Here is a 19,085-nt window from a genome sequence, read left to right on the forward strand (position 1 = left end):
TGAGCGCGGCGCGTGGCGTTTGTGTATTGCGCATTTCGCATTTTGTGGCAAACTGCCTGCGGTCGTAAACAAATTATTATATGTACTATGTCGTAGTCGTGGTTAAATATTGCGCGACGTCATCAAGCGCGCACACACACGCACACGCCGTATACACCGTCACATGCATGCGTGCGCGCATGCATAAGCCGAGGCGCTTGTGCACAAATTACTTGCACACATTAATGATGGCGAGTGCGAAAGTGGCATTCCGGCAAATATGACAACATGAAATGCCTGTCTGATCGATGTGGGGAAATTGGTAAACATAAAAAACGATTTGAAACGCAAGCGTATAAATAAAAAAGATAAAAATGTTTGCCGCAACAAATTGCAAAATGGCAGAGACAATGGTAGTAATGGTAATTTATGATCAACACATTGTATGTATGTATGTATTGAAGAACAGTTATTTGCATATAAATGCATTTACATATGTATCAGTATATTAACAGCCAACTAGTCAGGAAAACTTCAGTTTACAACCAGAATTTTCCGTTGCAATGCAACTAGTAGTAAAATCATAAACATTAGACCACTAATAGAATGGGTTTCCAAAAGTTTTTCTCTGAAATTCAATTAGAAAAATTATGTATCTTTGAAACTAACAGAACACTAGTATATTTCTGACCAAAATCTGACAGCTGTCACCTTTAAGCCAACATTACAAAAACTATCACTTTTCTATATGAAAAAATACAGCAAAAGTAAATAGTACATTTCTGACCAAAATCTGACAGCTGTCATCTTCTACGCTAACATTACAGAAAATACCACTCTCCTATATAAAAAAAGCCAATCAGCTAACTACTAGCACTTCCGGTTCACACTAGGTGTAAAGTAATGCATAACTAGTCATTTTAAATGTAGGCTTATGACAGTCATATGCAGTCGTATGACAGCCACATCCACCACCCGCAAATGCCAGTGAAGCGCAAAGCACTCAGAGCATGTGTAACTGCATTTTTATACACTCAAATGCCCACATACACACAGGCTCGCATGTGTTTACATATTTATATACAAATTTCCGAACAAGAATGTGCTCTACATGCATTTATAGAAAACAATAAATTACGAAATTACACAGAAAAAGTATTTTAAATGAAAACAAGCGGTTGACAGCTACTCAGCGCCCACATACATACGTACAGCGTGGGAGTGTGCATTGTAAACGCATACCAGCATATTTATAGCCATCTTCAATTTAAGAGGCTTTCACAAGCACATCTACATATACATATACTTGCATGCATGTGTGAGCGCGTGTGTTTGTGTGTTAAAGCGCTTTGGGACATTGGCGCAGCACAACTTATCAGTCACTTGACGAATTTCTGTATTCACAGTGATTGATTGTCATGGCCGTTATGCTCATTAAATTCGTTGGAACACGCTTGCATTTAGCATATTAAATAGTGGTTTCGTGGACATAAAAAATAATTGCCAATATTGAGGAGAGCAAAGAATAATTTTCCAATAATAATTTAGTTGGCAATATGTTAATTAGGTTAATATTTAGTAAGCAGATTTTCTATTTCAAGATTAATACTTTTTATGATAAATTCCTTTAATTTAATTCGCAATGTAAATTAAAATTAATGTGAGTTACGTGCTTCAACCTTGGCGCCCAAATGTAGGCAACATATTTCTTAACGGAGAATCTAGCACCATATTCATACGAAAACTCAGACGTAAGAGGTAAAGCTTACGCAGAAACTGTTTCTTAACCGATTCAACAAATTTGTGATAGGCCAGGTCGAGCCTAATATAAGTTTTAGTTAATACAACGGACCTGGTCCCTAATCTGTCCAAGTTAGATTCCTGATTCGGATTGACCTCTTAACCTAATCTAAACTAGCTATTGTGTACAAGTTTTGAATTTTTTGATAAACTTAACATTTTGGTCTCGATGTTACTATTTTTGCGCCCAAATGCAGGCAACATATTTCTTAACGGACAATGTAGCATCATATTTATACGAAAATACAAACTCTTTACCTCTTACGCAGATACTTTTATTAACCGCTTCAACAAATTTGTGATAGGCTCGCCTATAAGCGTCTTATGACCTATTTCATATAAAATTATAATTTTAGGTAATACAACAGACCGGGTCTCTAAACGGTCCAAGTGAGATTCCGGATTCAGTTCGACCTCTTAATCAAACCTTACATCCCACCTCTTACCTACAAATCTTGAATTTTTTGATAGACTTAATATGTTGGCCTCGGTATTACTATTTTTACATTATTGCGCCCAAATGTAGGCAACATATTATGCCAAAAAAACTGGTTTTGCGCTGAATCCGGGCTACTTTTAAAATGTCTTATCGCTTAAAGGGTTACATGCCCTCGCAAATCTGAAAAAACGTTGTTTTTGTTGAATTTTTTTGATGAGGAATTTTATTTAATTAATAAATAAAAATAATAAGTATTTACAAAAAATTTTGATAGTCGATTAGTGTAATGTAAAATGAAACAATTTTTACAAATACAGTCATATCCTCGAAACTACTTCCCAGATCAACATCAAATTTTAGAGGAAAATTTTCTATATTCAATATATTTTCATATATGTACTTTTGATATATAAACAGAGAGCAAAAAAAGACATTCAATTACCAAAAAATTAACAGTTATACGCCCCACAATTGTGGATTTACCGTTAAAAATATACAAAGAACGCATCGGGCGTTTAATTGCCGTAGCCGACTACAAATGGAATAAATGAATCGTGTAAATAAAGTCGGAGGAGTTTTAAATGCACTTACGCACGATTGACATGAAATTGTTTAAAAGATAGACGCTTGTACTATATGTACGAACAAGCCATTATGTCGCGCCTGCAATCTGCCAGCATGCAGGGAGCGCGCAGCAAAGCCACCTGTATTTGCACATTTAATGGCATTAACTGAAGCATAAACATGCCGAAGCACTTGAGAGTTTATCGCATATTTGTGCGCTACTGCGTTGCGGCTTTGCTTTTATGAGCGCTGTGGTAAGTTTACCAAAAAACCACTAATGTGGGTTGCATTGCCACCAGCGGCACAGTACATTGTCATCACGCACCGCAGCAAGTGGAACGTTTTCGGCTCGGTCCGCTTGTGAGCATAGCGCGCTTTTATGCGCACCACCAATTTATACAACCGACTTTTGCGCGCGTTTTGTACTTATGAAATTGCCCGACAGGCAGCAGCGTTGCACATTTATGTGTCGACAGTCGAACGCTAATACTGGTGCGTCGGTGGTCGGTGGTCGGGCTGGCATATGTGGTCTCGCAAACATAAAGATTGAAACCAAACTAACAACTGTTAAACCCATTAGAGTGTTGCCACAGAATTCGATAACATCATTCACTAAGGTGTAAAATATTAAAGTTGTAAGCAATTTAATTAAATACAAGTTTATAGGGCGAAATCGGTCTGAAAACACGCCTACTCCTCATTTTAATTTTAAATTTCATTCACTTTATAACCGAAAAATCAAACACCAAGCATGATTTCGAAATAAAATTTAGAACAATTAGTATCGTTAGTGTGCTCCAACACTCGTCTAAAAATTATTAAAATCTGAAAATTACTTTTTCAAGCGCCCGAATATCGAATATGAGTACCTTTTTGTCCTTTGATATATGTATTTACATCAAAAGTATCACCCAAAATGTTGCCTTGTGCTGGAACTGTATTGAATCCGACCATAACTTGCTAAGGCCTCCCGAAACCGAATATGTGAACCTCTATGCCTTTGACTCCCTTAATATCACAAATATAATTCAATTCGTGAGATATTTTAATGAAATTTCAACCAGTACATTCAACTAAATTGACAATTTGGTGTGGTTTTTGATCTGGTGGAGTCATCGGTCCGCACTTCTTTCGAAATGAAGCTGATGACAACGTTGCTGTCAATGGGTGGTGGTATAAATCGCTGATAACAAACCTTTTATGGCCGCAATTAGAAGAAATTAATCTTGACAATGTCTGGTTCTAACAAGACGGGGCCACGTGTGATACCGCACGTGCAACAACCGAATTATTGGCAGATAAGTTTTGAGATTCGATTATTGCAAGAAACTGTGACATTGAATGGCCTCAATAAGTTGTGATTTAACACCATTAGTCGACTTCTTGTAGGATTATTTGAATTCATTGGTCATTGGAGTTATGGTGAACACCGCTAAGTGTTTTTTTTCTTAAGACGTTCTGACAGAAGCTCTGTTACGGCCTTATGCTTCAATATTTTTGCATGAAAAAATTACCTTAGATTGTCAAAAGTAAGTTCTATAATGTACAAAAAGTCCGAATAAAATTACTAAATCCATATTTGAGAAATAATTTCGCAAAAAATTAATTTTTTACCTTAAAAACCTTACCCCCTTTTAACTTGAATGGCAAGCTTTCTTCTTTCAAAATGATTAAGATATTTTCTCGATCCAGAAAACCTAGACACTGGAAGGTGGTCTCTGGTCTGTGGTTTTGAAAACTTCTATACGGTTATACATACATAGCACTAACAGAACCCAAAATAAAGCAAAAGATGATGATAAGAGTAATGAGGAAACTAAATTTGATTAAAATCAAATCAAAGTTCAGCCTTTTGTTGCACCTTTCGGTGCACTGGGCAATTAAATAAATAACAAAATCTGCATATTCGGGTGAAACACAAAGTGTTTCCTCTCATATAAAAGTTGTGTACAATCTTTTGTAATGACAAACACTTAAGAGAGTAATGCCTTAACGAAAGGACTCAAATATGCTCGCAGTATTTGTACTGCATGGCTGCAGTGGCGGCAAGCGTTATGGGCGCTCATGAAAAAATTTTACGCACTTAACATAGTTTGAGTGCTCGTAACCATTCTAGAAGTATGTACTTATTGTTGCAATTGTTGTTGCTTAATGAAAAGAATCGTGCGCATAAACGAAGTAACGCGGAAGGCGGGCAAAAAATGTGTTGCCATGAGAAGTGCAGAGCAAACAAGGTGTAACGCTGCGCCAATGCACCATAAAAAGTGTAGGTGAAATTCTATAAAAAGTTAAAAAAGAAATTTAAATGAGAAAGTTGAAGCACACACACAAACAAGCGCCATAAAAGCTTTGGAAGCAAAGAAATGCCAGCGCCAGGGCTGCCAATCGCTCGTAAATGGCTTTGCCGACATAAAAAAGCAAGTATTTCGGCTTATACTGAAATAATAAAAAATTATAGTAAAATCAAATTGCAAAAGCCGCGTTGAAAATGTGCCGTAAACACCGAAATTTATTTAAAACTTTAATTTGCGCCGCCATAAGATGCCAGCTATTACGCGCTCCGCCACTATTTGACGTGGCACACAATTACCCATTGAATTTAATTTAATTAAGGTACCGTTATACGCACACACACAAAAAGCCATTAGGCAATTTATTGCAATCACTGCGATTTGCATAACCTTTTTTAATTGCACAAAAAAACAATTTGCTCTAATTTTTTTCACCCGTATGTAATTCTCTCTCTTTTTGTTTTGTTTTGTAGATTTAAGAGCCGACTGGTGCGCTGCCTCGCTTCCGGCACCTATATTGTGCGGCAACTTTGCTCTCTAGGCATTGCGGTCTACACACCCAGCGTCGCATTGTCAACCGTAATTGGCATTCCCTATTGGGCATCCATTGTGGGCATGGCTCTGATTTGCATATTTTTCACCATCATGGTAAGTACAACAGCGCAGCGTTGCGTCCAACAAAAAATATTTAACAATAATTTTTTCTCCCTTATGAGTGTGAATGTACATATGTGTGTGTTCGTGCTTGAATGCATGTCAATCCAGTGTAAATTTGTACTCACATTATTTTATCACTTTTCACATAAATGAAGCGACCCAGCGTTTTTACTACCGTTTTGAGCCAGCCGGAGTGTACATACTCATGAATCCGTATCTGTATGGTATATATATTAGGGTGTGTCAAAAAACGAATATTTGGTTTTCTTTTAGTAACCCAAAAAAAGTATTGATAGACAATTCTAAGAAACACTCTCCATGTATGAGCTCTTAATTGAAACGGAAAATTTCTCCGCCTCTATTTTTTTCTTGGTTTTTGACAATGAATATCTCATAAACGCTTAACTTAATCGAAAATTTACAATTTAAAATGATTTTTTTCTAATTGAATTATAAAAATCAGAAAAAGAAAAATTTTGCTTTAAAATAATCAAATAATTAATGTCTGTTAAACAGTTAGGTTTACGGTTATTATCGGTTTAGACCTTTTTTGAAGAGCGTTTTCAAATAGTTGGCAGCGAGATATAAATTTTTCTAGCTGATAATACGAAAAAATAGAAAACTGTTAGGCGGAAGAGCTTCTCGTTACAAAGAGCTCATACATGGACAGCGTTTCGTAGAGGTGCCTATCAACCAGTTTTCCAGACTACCAAGCGGAAAAAAAACATTCAAATTTTTTTACCCACCCTAATATATATACATACATACGTACATACATACATAAGCGCTTTTTATTGTTTTTCACTGTTTTTTTTATCATATGTAGCCTCCGATTAAAACTAATACCAGCAAAAAGTTTGATTGAATACTCTCATACTGCAAAAGCATGTGAATGCAGTTGTGTTCAAAAAAGTAGCACACTTTAGTTGTCAATATGTGGTTAATTTGATATATTTGACATGCTGTCCCCTAAACGAGTTGTTTTTAATTAAGCGTGAGAGGCTCTCGTTTTTAGCTCGGCGCATTTCAGTTGACAGCATTTTTTTGTATTTTCGGTATTTCTTCAGAGTTATACATTTTATCGACATTTTTCATTGCCACGATTATTACATTCATTACCTAAATAAATGTAAATTAGTCAGTGTTTCCAAAAGTTTTCCTTTTTTAACAAAGAAATTACCAAACGGTCGCAAGCTTTTACCACTGATGGATACGTCGGCGAAATTAATAACTTTGATGAACGTTTAATAATATGCGCTATATTCAAATTATGATCGTAAGTAGTTCCACATGTTAGATAAAATTAAAGTTCGTAATATTTTCAAGCTTCATATTATCAAAGAGCTTCAGTCCTAATCAACAGTGTCCCTACAAACAAAACTGAATTTGTCATAAGAAAAAAGTTGGAAATTTACAAATCTGACTGAAAACGTTACTTATTCCTGTTATGAGTCTTATATATCATGTAGTAGATCAGTGCTTTTTAAATATATTATACAGGAAATGAGGCTGAAAGTTCTTAAGCTTTGCAAAGGTTAGATCTTATCCATTATACCGTGAATCAAGCTTAAAGTTCTTATCCTTGGTAAATGGTAGATCATTCGCAGCTTTTCCGAAAGCATAGAAAAGATGAATTGTTGTTAAATATAGTAATTTGTGATCGCATTGTCCAAAGAACCTCTAAATAATGCATTTTTAGATATTAAGGTCTTAGCTCTTGCCGATTACTACCTCAAAGCCCGGTAGTATTATTTTCCACACTTTTTGTAATAGAACAGATTAGATAATTTATGAAAGCACAAAAATGTAGTAGGATGAAACTCATTGGAAATGAAAGAAAAATATTCAAGAAAAAATAATTTACCGGCGATCTGTGGTCGGGAAGCGCAAGGGGAAGAGCTTGGTTGAATTTTTAAGCGTGGCTTATACAGATTTCCGTCAAAACTTCGCGTGCTACAGACTGTTGTAGATAATGAAAATTTTTCCAACTTTTGTATTAACATAACCTGAAAATTTATGTGAAAAACTCAATTATTAATTTTTTTTGTTTTTTTTTTTATTTTTATTTCGTGATGATTTTAAAAGTTTGAATATTAGTGATAGTACTATTATTAGCAATTTTATTATTATTTGCTCAAAACTTAATTTTTTTTCTTTCTTACGTCAACAGGGTGGTTTGAAAGCAGCCATCAATGCCGATGTCATACAAACTGGTGAGTATTTTTTCGATTTAAACTCAACACATATTTACGATTTAGAGATCTAACTTCAATTTACTGATTTTGTTTTGATTACTTATTTTCATTTCATGTTGCTTGGCTTGTTCTAATGACATTACGGCATTACGTTAATAGTAACGGTAATTTTGGTGACACTAGCTGTCATTGTGAAAGGTCTCATGGTCAGTGGTGGCGTACAACACGTCTACGAAACGAATCGCGATAACGGTGAGTATTATAAGTTATGCAACATTTTCTATACAGATTCTATAGTAGATTATACCGACATTACTATAACCTACCAAATGAAGTTCACAAGGAAATCAGTCAAAACTTTTTCGACCAAAATTGCTTAAAATTACGCGTAAAATGTTTAGAACTTACAGACATTACTTTAAAAATTCTTTTTTTAATTTTTATGTATTTTTTATCCTAATGTGCAAGGCAACAAAGATCAATACAAACATTATACAAAATTTCCACATTAATATAGATTTTAATAAGCGCATCATATTAAATTTACTTGATTCAATTATCAGCCTCTACCGCAATAAATATTTATTCGCACATTATGCAATATTAACACATCCGTTTTCAGCTTCGCTCACAGCAGCAACCGCAACCCAATTCGAGCGCTTCCGTTGCCAAAGCTTTATTTTACGCTTTCGCGAAATTCGCAAGGGGACCCTTTGGTTTATCGACTGCCACGGAGTGCTATTTATTTTTATTCGGTTCTGTTTGTAATTTCTTTGACGCATCGCTTTCCGTAACTCCACACTGACGCAAACCGCAAACGGCACTTGCCAGCTGTTTAAAGCCCGAAAGCATCACTCAATTCACCTCCCCCCCAACCACCCACCACACGCACTGTCATTGAGTAAATGCGCCAATTTATTCATATTGAATGCCGTTATACATTATGATGAATGTGTTGTGGTATCAATCATTGTGCTACAAGCCAGTCTCGCATGCCCACCCACATATGTATGTATTATATGTACGTACGTATGTATATGTAATTTGAAATCCGAGACCGCAGTAACGCCACGGCACTGGTTGAAGTAAAGTACCGACACAAGAAAATGAAAAGAATGCAGTAAATTGATGCTAAAGAAGAAATTTTCGGCAGCAGCAGTCTCTAAAGAGTATTCATATGTTTGTGGTTCACGCAGTTTCTTACCCACAATACCCCTCGTAGTATTCCATATGTATTGGTGTTAATAACCTCATTATTGCAAATGGTGGAGTTTAATATTCCAGATTTTACGCAACATCGGTTTTTGTATCGCATCGTCAATCGATTATGGGAATGGGAACTCTGAGGAACATGTGTTGGTGCAGCAAAACTAGAATTTTGATTTATAACTCTTGAAATTAACACTTGATTTATTCCTTTCTTCTAAAAATGTGTTCAATTCGAACTTTGAGAGTAAGGTTTGTCAAGAAACTAGAAAAGCTGTAAGCAAAAATTTCTTGCCGAAGCAATACTTGATAACTGCCTGACTAGTTACGATTTATGATTTATATTTCTCAAAGGTACAAGTTCAATAGAATTACCTTCACTCCATTGACAAGTGCAACTTTCAAAAGCCGAGAAACGCAGAATGCGTCCAATAATACTCCCTTTATTCACGGAAATATCGCACCTTACTACCTTTGCTGTTATTGTTTGTATTGCGGTAGATAACCGATAAGTCTAGCCTATAGAAAAGTTAGGGGTGGGTTAACAGTAGATACAGAAAATGAGCTGTTTGATAAAGAGAGAACGTTTTTAGTAGTTGGACAAAAAGATGGTTATTGTTATGTAAGATGGGTCAAAGCTTGGTGGAAAGGTTCTTAGGTGGATATGGATCTGGAATTCTCTATCAACTTCAGGAGGTTGCTGCCATTAAGGTAGCGGTTTACTACATCGGAGTGCCGCCTTCTTCCGAGAAGTGACTATCCATTCTGATAGCAGGGCGGCGATACAATCCTTGATCTCACTAACCGCGCGTTCGAAACTAATGAAGGAATGCCTGGTTATCAATGAAATCGAGTCACTTTATGACTTTACTATCGGTGCCAGGCTACAGCGGAATCGCAGGGAACCGTGAAGGTGATGTGCTGGCAAAAGAAGGTAGCCTAGCCCCGCTATTAGTGGAATGGATGGTCTACTATTGGATAGCTGGGTTTCGCGGGTTCTTAGCCAGCACTGAGACACCATCGGTACATGCGCTGTTGTAAGACCCCTTTGTTCAAGATCTATAGCAAGAGTTGCAGTGATCTGTTCGCTCTCAGTAAAACTAGTTTTTCTCAAGTGCAATCTCTGGATCAGCCATCGATGTAACTCGCTATTCTACCCTTTAGGTACCACTAGATCAAAGACGACTATATACGAGATAGAACGAGACAGCTTCTGGCAAACTGTTAAGTTTTACAATCATATCTAAATATATAAATCAAGGGCGATTTTCTCCGGCTATCGGCTCTCTACCGATATTTGTTAGAAATTCTAAGTGAAACTACGAATTTCCTGTTAATTATTTTCATTTTATATTAATTATATTTAAATTTTTTATTCCCCAACAATTTTTGTTTAAAGTTTATTTTAATTTATAATGTTCCTAATACTTCGTCAAGCCTCGCATTAGCTAATTTAATTTAGAGAGCATTACCCTATGGAAATCAAAACATATTTACTTAGAAAGGCACTCAGAAAGCCTCTAAACATATGTATGTAGGTGTGCAACTGCTTTTGTATGTGTATTATATAAATTACCTAAAGCGAGATTGTTCATTTTAAATACATAAACTACATAAAAGATCAACCGCCTATGAAATGACGCGCCACTCTCGTTATCTTGGACATTTTTCCTGTCCTTTATTTAACAGAGAGATGGAATATGTGAAGTACTTATTTACGGGTATATGCATGTGTACATATGTGTAGGCATAACTATTTGTGCAAAGCTTGCTATTTAGACGAGCCGCAATTTTCAAGTCAATATCCTGCAGGCATACACAAATTACCGCAACAACAATAATGCCATCAAGAAGGCAATGTCATCCTAACAAATCATTCATTTTATACCTTATTATCCATTCAAGTCTTATCGGCATTAAGCTGCTGCCAGAGTTCTTGTTGTTGTTGTTGTTGTTGCTATTGGCGCAAAAAATGCCACTCATAACTGGCACTCAAAGCGTAGACTCCACAAATGCCTATGTGTGTGTATGCGTGTACAAACAAACAAGAACCCCTCCTGTGTGTGTTGCACATCCACTTATACATACTCATATATGTATGTATGTGATCAGATTTGTGTTTGCTACGAGGATAAAGTGTACAAAACCGATTTTAGTTTTTTTATTTATTTTTTATTATAATTTTACCACAAAATCGCTTAAAAGGTAAAGTGAGAAAGTAAATAGGCAAAGCAAACAAATTGTGGGTTTGGGTGGAACGTGATGTGCCGTCGGTACCAAAAGATTGTGATATTCGAAGCTCAACAATGTGGACAGAGCCCAAATTACATGAATGACCGTTGGGTGAGCGCACTACGAAAGCGTGCGCAACAGCTGACGAGTGTGCGAGGACGTGGAGAGGCGGTGCGTGCGTATGTCTACAACAAATTTATACAACATGCGAGCATAAGCAAACCCTACTCTGTGTACTTTGGCATATACATAGGTGTATGTACACGAGTAAGCCAACAACAACTTGTGGCTAAAATATTTACCTTCAATACTGTTATGTTCCTTCAAAAATGCGACAACAACTCAACCTGGCACAGAAAAGGGTTTCCGCTAACGCCTCCAATAGGCAAGGGTATAGATTGTAAAAAATATCTGAAATAGCAAATGCGTGACAGTCCTTCGTCTCTCATATATTCTGTATGCGTATATTTGTATGTAAATTTGCAAAGATTGATGCCTCAGTTGCGCTTGAATAGCAGTATGGATATTAAAGTGTTTAAGTAGATGATATATTTTATAAGCAAAATTCAAACACCTATATACGCATTATAGAAATTTAACTTACTACCAAGGTCTAGTAGAAAGAGATATTACCAATTCTCGCACACTCGATGGTAGAGCGATTAAATCGAGTGCGACAGCTGTTTTGGACTTGATTAGAGACGACGTAGAATCGAATAATAGAGAAATACTAGGTTAAAATGTCGGAATGATGGTTAAAGCGCCTCAATATCGGGTGATCCAAGTAGGGGTACTTTTTTCAATAGCCTGTTTTTGACAGATCACAGGTGAGTCGTGTTATTTTGGTTCAGCATTGTTTGGCATTTCATCATGGAAAGACTTACCCAAACGTTTACAAATCGTTCAACTTTATTACGAAAATTCACGTTTTATAAGAATATTTTTCGCGCGCGTCAGTGAACTTATGGTCGACATAATCGGCATACTGAGTGTACTATTCGCAACACCATCACCCATCTTGACACAGCATTCATTATTGGATAATATTTGACCGAATAAACCACGTTCAGCACGCAGTGAAGAAAATATAACAGCAGTAGCTCAGAGTGTTCACGAAGACCGTGGAGAGTCGATTCGGCGCCGTTCGCAGCAACTCAGACTGCAGTATGGAACGACTGGTTGCATTTTACGTCGAGATCTTAAATTGAAAGCTTACAATATACAGCTTGTGCAAGAACTGAAGCCGCTCGACCTTCCCAAACGACATCGCCTAGCTCTATGGACTCTTGAAAAGTTCCAAGAAGACCCGACGTTTTCGAGCCGAATTTTATTTAGCGGTGAAGCCCATTTCTAGCACAATGGATATGTAAACAAGCAACAATTCTGCATTTGAGATGAAAAGCAACCTGAAGAAATTCAATAGCTGCCATTTATCGAGATAAACAACAGTTTAGTGTGGTTTGTGAGTCGGTAGAATTATCGGTTAAAAATTCTTCAAAAGTGATGCCGGGTAGAACCTAACCGCTAATGGTTACCGTTATCACGCCATGATAACCGACTATTTGATGCCTGAAATTGAAAGTCGTGATCTCAGCGACATTTGGTTTCATCAAGGTGGCGTCACTTTCCACAAATCGCATTAATCAATGGATTTATTGAGAGAACATTTCGATGCGCAGATAATTTCACGTTTTGGCCGGTCGACTGGCCACCAAGATCGTGTGATGTTATATGAATGAATATGGGAAGTCTAAAGTGTATGCGGATAATCCCGCTTCGATTCAGGCCATGCAGCAAAACATCACGGGTATCATTCGCTAGTTACCAATCGAAATGCTCGAACGAGTCATTGGACTCAAAGGATGGACCGTCTGAGACATAGCCGTAGCCAACATTAGAAAGATATAATCTTCAAAAATATATGCCAAAGAATGTTCTTTCGAATGATAATAAACACTCCCCATTACATTTGAAGTTTCTGTGTTTTTTCTTTAAAGAAAGAAGGGAACCTCGAAATCGGTTACCTTAAGTCTAGTGTTCTCAACTGTGGAAAGTTTTATCGGACATTAAAGTGGCGTAAGACTCTTTCTTTTGACGGTTCTCATATATAATATATGATTGTATAAGTATATTTTTAAAGTAATAACAATTAAAGAAACCTCACATCTCCAAATGTCTTTATTATTCATTAAAATTTTTACTTTATTCTACTTTTATTCCCAGGTCGTTTACAATTCTTCAACTTCACCGGCGACATGACCGTGCGCGTGGACACGCTTTCCGCTTGGATTGGTCAATTGTTCATGTCCTTGTCACAGTTTGGCTGCCAGCAAAATTTCATGCAGCGTTATGTTTCGCTAAAATCCATGAGTGATGTGCGACGGTAAGTACTGAACTGTGATTAAATTTTATATGAAAGTTGAAATGTAATTGAAAACCATTTACAGCGTTATGATGACAAATATTCCCATCATCGTCGTATTCTTCTCGCTCTCCTGGCTCTCGGGTATGGTAATCTATGCCAGCTATATAAATTGTGATCCGTACGCTGAAGGCTACATACAAAAACCAGATGAAATTTTGCCATTCTTCGTAGAGGACCAGTTGGCCGTAATACCCGGTTTCGTGGGCATCTTCATGGCCATGCTCTTCAATGGTGCCTTGTGGTATGTATGCAAACAAGTGTTATAGATTGCTTTTTAATTAGTCCACATTTAGTGCCAATTTGTGAACACTTAATCACATTTTATTCCACTGAAATCACTCATATTGTTCTTCTACTCTGCTCTTCTATTTTACCCCCAACTACGTCGTCTTTATGTCTTTGCGTCGGCCCTACAGCATGATGGTTTCGAATTTAAATTCATTAGCCACTGTTTGCTGGGAGGATTTCGTCTCGCAAATACCACAATTCAGGGGACTCAGCGACAAGCAACAGCTTTTCATCCTAAAGATTATAACCGTCATTTGTGGCTTGATTACAATTGGTGTTGCCTTTGGTGTGGGTCTACTGTCCGGCGTAATTGAATCATCGTTGCTGGCATTTTCGGCTACATCTGGCCCATTATTGGGCTGCTTCATGTTGGCCATGCTGGTGCCGATTGCTAATTGGAAGGTAATTAATTTGTCCTACCATAACCAAATTTCATCGTACAACAACATCGTAAGGTTGGTCAACGGTATTGCGTACGCACTTGTTGATTGATTTTAATTAGTGGGCGTAGCATTGCGTGACGGCCTTACGTTAAGCGGCGTGTAAGAGACTCTAAGTAAATTTGTGTTCGTCTTTTTTTGACAGGGTACATCCGCTGGCATGATTGCATCGTGTGCTTTCGTACTATGGATCATCGCTGGCAGCGCCACTGTCGACAAGACTGCTCAGAACACTTTCCTGCCCACATCCACAGAGGTATACTCTTCTATTTTGAGATCCGTTGGATTGATGTGCTAACGCTTTTTTTTTAATTTATTTCACTTAGGGCTGCACCAACACAACTTTCTCAGCGTCTATAACTAAACCGAAGGACCTCGAACAGTCTTGGCTGATCTCACATTCGCTGCTCAACAATTCGTCGCCGCTGCAAGAAACAATTATGGCGCCTGAACGGTAATAATTAAAATTATTTTTATATGGATAGAATTTAAGGAGTTAGGCCAAACTATAGCCCTCGAAATAGGCTGAAATTTACCAATTTATTCTGATAGTAAGGAAAGAAGTATCGAATCTTTTTTTAGACTTTTTAAACATGTGTATCAGAGTAGGAGTGTGCAGGTGCTGGCGGGGGTCGATGATATTGAACAGCGCCGTTAGTTCTGTTTCTCCAGACTGAATAAGGAAGCGAAGAAAATTAGTCTGGTAGTGAAATGGGCAAGACGAAATATATCCTATCATCAAACAAACAGCCGTAGCATTCGCGACTTGGCTCCCACGTCACTAATGACTGTCAAAACTTCGTAGTCGTAGATAATTTCGTCTATCTTGGGATCAGTGTTAACACCAACAACAGCGTCAGCCTCGAAATCCAACGCAGAATAACTCTTGCGAACGGGTGCTATTTCGGACTGTTGTAAATATTTTTTTTACTATCAAAAAAAAATAAATAAATAAAAATGGGACCTTAATCTACATAAGACTTCCTAGTAAAATATGTATGTTTTTCGCTAAATGGTGGATTTGTAAAAAAATATTAGATCCTGGATCGAGAAACTTAGAAATAAAATGTTTCTAACAAGTTAGAATACCAACAAAAAATCGTAAATAGTACCAGCGCCGTCCGATTTGGAAGATGTAGATTTGAAAAAACCCCGTTTAAAATTTTATAAGCTGAGCAGAAATCCCCGAGCTCCTCGACACTAAAGCGGATTGAACTGGGAATTTTTGTTTTTTTTTCAGTATTCAACTAATTGAATAATATTTTTATGGTCTTATCAATTTGAAGATACGAGTTCTGCATATGACCGCAACGGACCGGCGTTCTAAACTGTCCTGTTCGAATCGACATCTTGACCTAACCTCATTTAATATTTTAAGAGCCCTAACGCACACTTTTAGCAAAAAAAAAACATCTTTTGATAATCTTAGGCTGGCCTAAATCACCAAATGTAGCTTAAACCAATCAAGCTTATTAGCTTCGTGCCAACTAATGTTTAGTAATGCTGCGAAGGTAGCAGCTTTCTGCTTTTCACTTTTCGCTATTAAATAATAAAATTTCTAAACGCTTTTTATACTCCTTACAGCACCCCAATGGAGACATTCTACTCCATCAGTTACATGTACTACAGTTTGCTGGGAGCTGTGATTACGGTTGGCGTTGGCGTTATAATCAGTTATCTAACACGCGATCCCAAAGACGCCTACGACGCTAAGCTCCTACATCCGATGGTATTGCGTTGGTGCGAACGTTTCCCCGGCGACAAACCCTATATAATCGGTGATGCCAACAGTGATTTGACTACAGTCGATAAAGCAAAAGCCGCTAAAGTGAATCTGGCATTTGATGGGCAAACCGAATCGAATATCATTATTGGCACCAGCAATGAGAAACAAAAACATAATCCCATTGATGTTGTTTTCACCAATGGACAAAATGGCCACAAAAATGGCAGCACTGATGAGCGTAGCATAACCAAGGGTAGTCAAGCGAGGGCGGCTGAAATGGATACACCACCGAGCGCTGGCGAAAATGGCACATACCGGCAGTTCAAAGAGAAAGAGACAGTGTGATGTGTATCATTAGTTGGTGTATGACCTATGATGATATGCGGGGAGGACCCTTGATATTTGCATCGTAGAGACTTAAGTTAATTTACTTAATATTTTAATGCTATTTTGCTAATGTTATTATATACATACATATATACTATATATTACTATATATTTTAAGAAAATATAAAGTTTATTGTTAGTAATGTTTAAGTCTGAAAGTTACAAATAACTTAAAAGCTTCTAAACTAGCTGATAAAGATAATTACACCAGAATTTATACACACATACAGATATTAGAAATATTACTACTTAGATAGTTCGTTAAATAAGTCATGAATTAATGATGTATGTGAAGATGATGAAGACACTGTGATCATTAATTAATTTGACTACTTGTACTGATCGATTCAACATGTACATACATAGTATAAGCATACGTATATATGTGGTATATGTTCACATTCGTGGAAAAAACATATATAAATATATTTTTTGACGTATATTGATACATATATGTATATAATCTAAAGTAACATTTTACAAAAATTTGTTATATGTACGTTTGTACGATGCATTCATGTCGTAGAAATAAGTACATAAAATGAAGAACTATTATATACAATGCATATATAAAAAAAATTTAGCATATAAGATCCACAAATCATGAATTGTAAGTACATAATAAATTAAACGAGCAGTTGTGTTTAAGACATACATATAAATTATTGGATATAAGCATACATTAGCTAAACATTTAGTGTTTTAATACAACGCCCTATTTGAAGAATAAAGTGTGGAGTTTTAAGTATAAAAAATGGTAGTGAAGTTTTATTTACACTAAATACGGTTATGTGGGAAATGGGTTCCGCCGCTACCACAACAATAATTAAAAGTTGCCAAGACCACGGGTCGAAGTACGGAACGGACACGGATTTTATTTCGGCCAAGGACTCTCAACTCGGCACCATGAATCGAAATTACCTCAGGCATATTTACTGTCGCTACAACAACAACGACTAAATGCAACGTAGTCACTAAATTTTAATGCAAAACTTCGAATTAAAACATGTAAGTATAATGAGGGCAAAGTATAACTGCAACACATATTTCCTAGTGTCAAGCCGAAGGTTCAAAAATGTAAATAAAATAAACTTTCTAAATCGTAGTAACAATTATCTTACAACATATTGTTATCTGCACTGTTTTATTACTAACCAACATTGAGAAAAATCTTAACAAATTCGTTCGGAATGGTTATATACTGAAGCATAATCTAAAAACTAAGGGGAAGTTTTTGATCGAAATCAGTAGGCAGTACTTTCAAGTAAAATTAATTAGATAAATACAAGTATTTTGTATTAAATTCAGAAATATTTAATGATATATATTGAGCTAATGGTCACCCAACGGAACAGAAATGTTTAAATAAAGTAAATTTCCACTAATGATTATTATGTCTTATATATTACGTATGCCATACAGAGCGGACTGCTTTATGAATTCATCTAACTTCGTTTGAAACAACTCCGATGTTACGGGTGTGCCTGGATTCCAAAGTGGATCACGTACGACATATTCTACCCAAATTTTGCTATACAACTGCTGTAACAGTTCTTTCACATTCAACGCAGCAGTGTCGGTATACAGCACAAACCTAGAAAAAGATTGTTTTAGAGAAAGTAGATTTTTGCTTAGCTTTATCTTTTACTTTAGGCCGGAAGGTGTTTCCATGTAGTGGAGCGCATATCGGTTCGTTTTGTAGTAAAGAAATCCTTCGCGGGGATCATGTGGAGATATTTTACTTACGAATGATTTTATTGAAAAAAGCATTCCATAAGTAAGTTTCGCTTCCTGTTAAAATTATATGTTTACTACCATATTAATATTCAAAATACGAGAAGTTTTAAAGCGCACCTCTTCTCTGCTAACACCAGATTTTTTTGTACGGTTCCATTCGGCATAATATAGCATAGTGCCGAATTTATCAAAAATATATAAATGATAAATAGTCATCACTGAATTAAAAAATAGTGGAATGAATTAAATTAATCCTCAATTTACAAATTGTTTATTTTGAAATGACAATTAGATTTGTTATTATCAGCTGATGGTGAAAGGCTGCCAGACGCAGAAAATTTTTGTTACTATAAAACCCTACGATGCGGTTGTGTTAAACGCAAATCTAGATTTATAGCGGGATTCTGTAACCAGTCTCTAGTCTCTATTTGAGACATTTTGAGGCAAAGTCTCAATTTGAGACTAGTTACTATTCTCTAAACAGTCTCTAGCGTTAGTCTCAAAATATTGAGACCTGGTAGTTAGCAGGTCACAAAACTAAAAAGAACTCTTGTCTGCCATTTTGAATATACTGAATAGAGATCATCATAGATATTAATCGATTGTCGTTTCTTTATATTTTGTAAGCAACTCAAACACGAAAAGGTTAAAAATAAATCAAATTTACATAAATTTCGTAAATATTATGAAACAAAGTCAACATATATTTTTATTTTCAT

The 19,085-nt window shown here is 36.4% G+C and overlaps 2 protein-coding genes across 6 annotated transcripts in view; one reads left to right on the top strand and one right to left on the bottom strand.

Moving 5' to 3' along the window:
- LOC120775806 (sodium-coupled monocarboxylate transporter 1) overlaps nucleotides 1-17,384 on the top strand; it is a 149,708-nt gene extending 132,324 nt beyond the window's left edge. For all 5 annotated transcript variants that reach the window (XM_040106167.1, XM_040106182.1, XM_040106159.1 and 2 more), the window contains 9 exons: nucleotides 5,547-5,721; nucleotides 7,901-7,943; nucleotides 8,085-8,177; nucleotides 13,587-13,746; nucleotides 13,811-14,029; nucleotides 14,205-14,478; nucleotides 14,662-14,772; nucleotides 14,843-14,970; nucleotides 16,101-17,384. In XM_040106167.1, coding sequence (XP_039962101.1) covers nucleotides 5,547-5,721; nucleotides 7,901-7,943; nucleotides 8,085-8,177; nucleotides 13,587-13,746; nucleotides 13,811-14,029; nucleotides 14,205-14,478; nucleotides 14,662-14,772; nucleotides 14,843-14,970; nucleotides 16,101-16,587 — 1,690 coding nt within the window. In that variant the 3' untranslated portion in view covers nucleotides 16,588-17,384. The remainder of the gene's footprint in view (nucleotides 1-5,546; nucleotides 5,722-7,900; nucleotides 7,944-8,084; nucleotides 8,178-13,586; nucleotides 13,747-13,810; nucleotides 14,030-14,204; nucleotides 14,479-14,661; nucleotides 14,773-14,842; nucleotides 14,971-16,100) is intronic.
- A 363-nt stretch (nucleotides 17,385-17,747) lies between these two features.
- Nucleotides 17,748-18,640, bottom strand: LOC120779789 (trafficking protein particle complex subunit 1). The gene is made up of 3 exons (XM_040112166.1): nucleotides 18,484-18,640; nucleotides 18,278-18,420; nucleotides 17,748-18,223 (listed from the first exon to the last, which is right to left on the bottom strand). The coding sequence occupies exons 1-3, from the start codon at nucleotides 18,580-18,582 to the stop codon at nucleotides 18,028-18,030; spliced, it is 438 nt and encodes a 145-aa protein (XP_039968100.1). The 5' UTR covers nucleotides 18,583-18,640; the 3' UTR covers nucleotides 17,748-18,027.
- Between the last annotated feature and the right edge of the window lie 445 nt (nucleotides 18,641-19,085).

This window comes from Bactrocera tryoni, chromosome 1 (assembly GCF_016617805.1).
Source record: "Bactrocera tryoni isolate S06 chromosome 1, CSIRO_BtryS06_freeze2, whole genome shotgun sequence".
Classification (NCBI taxonomy): Eukaryota; Metazoa; Arthropoda; class Insecta; order Diptera; family Tephritidae; genus Bactrocera; species Bactrocera tryoni.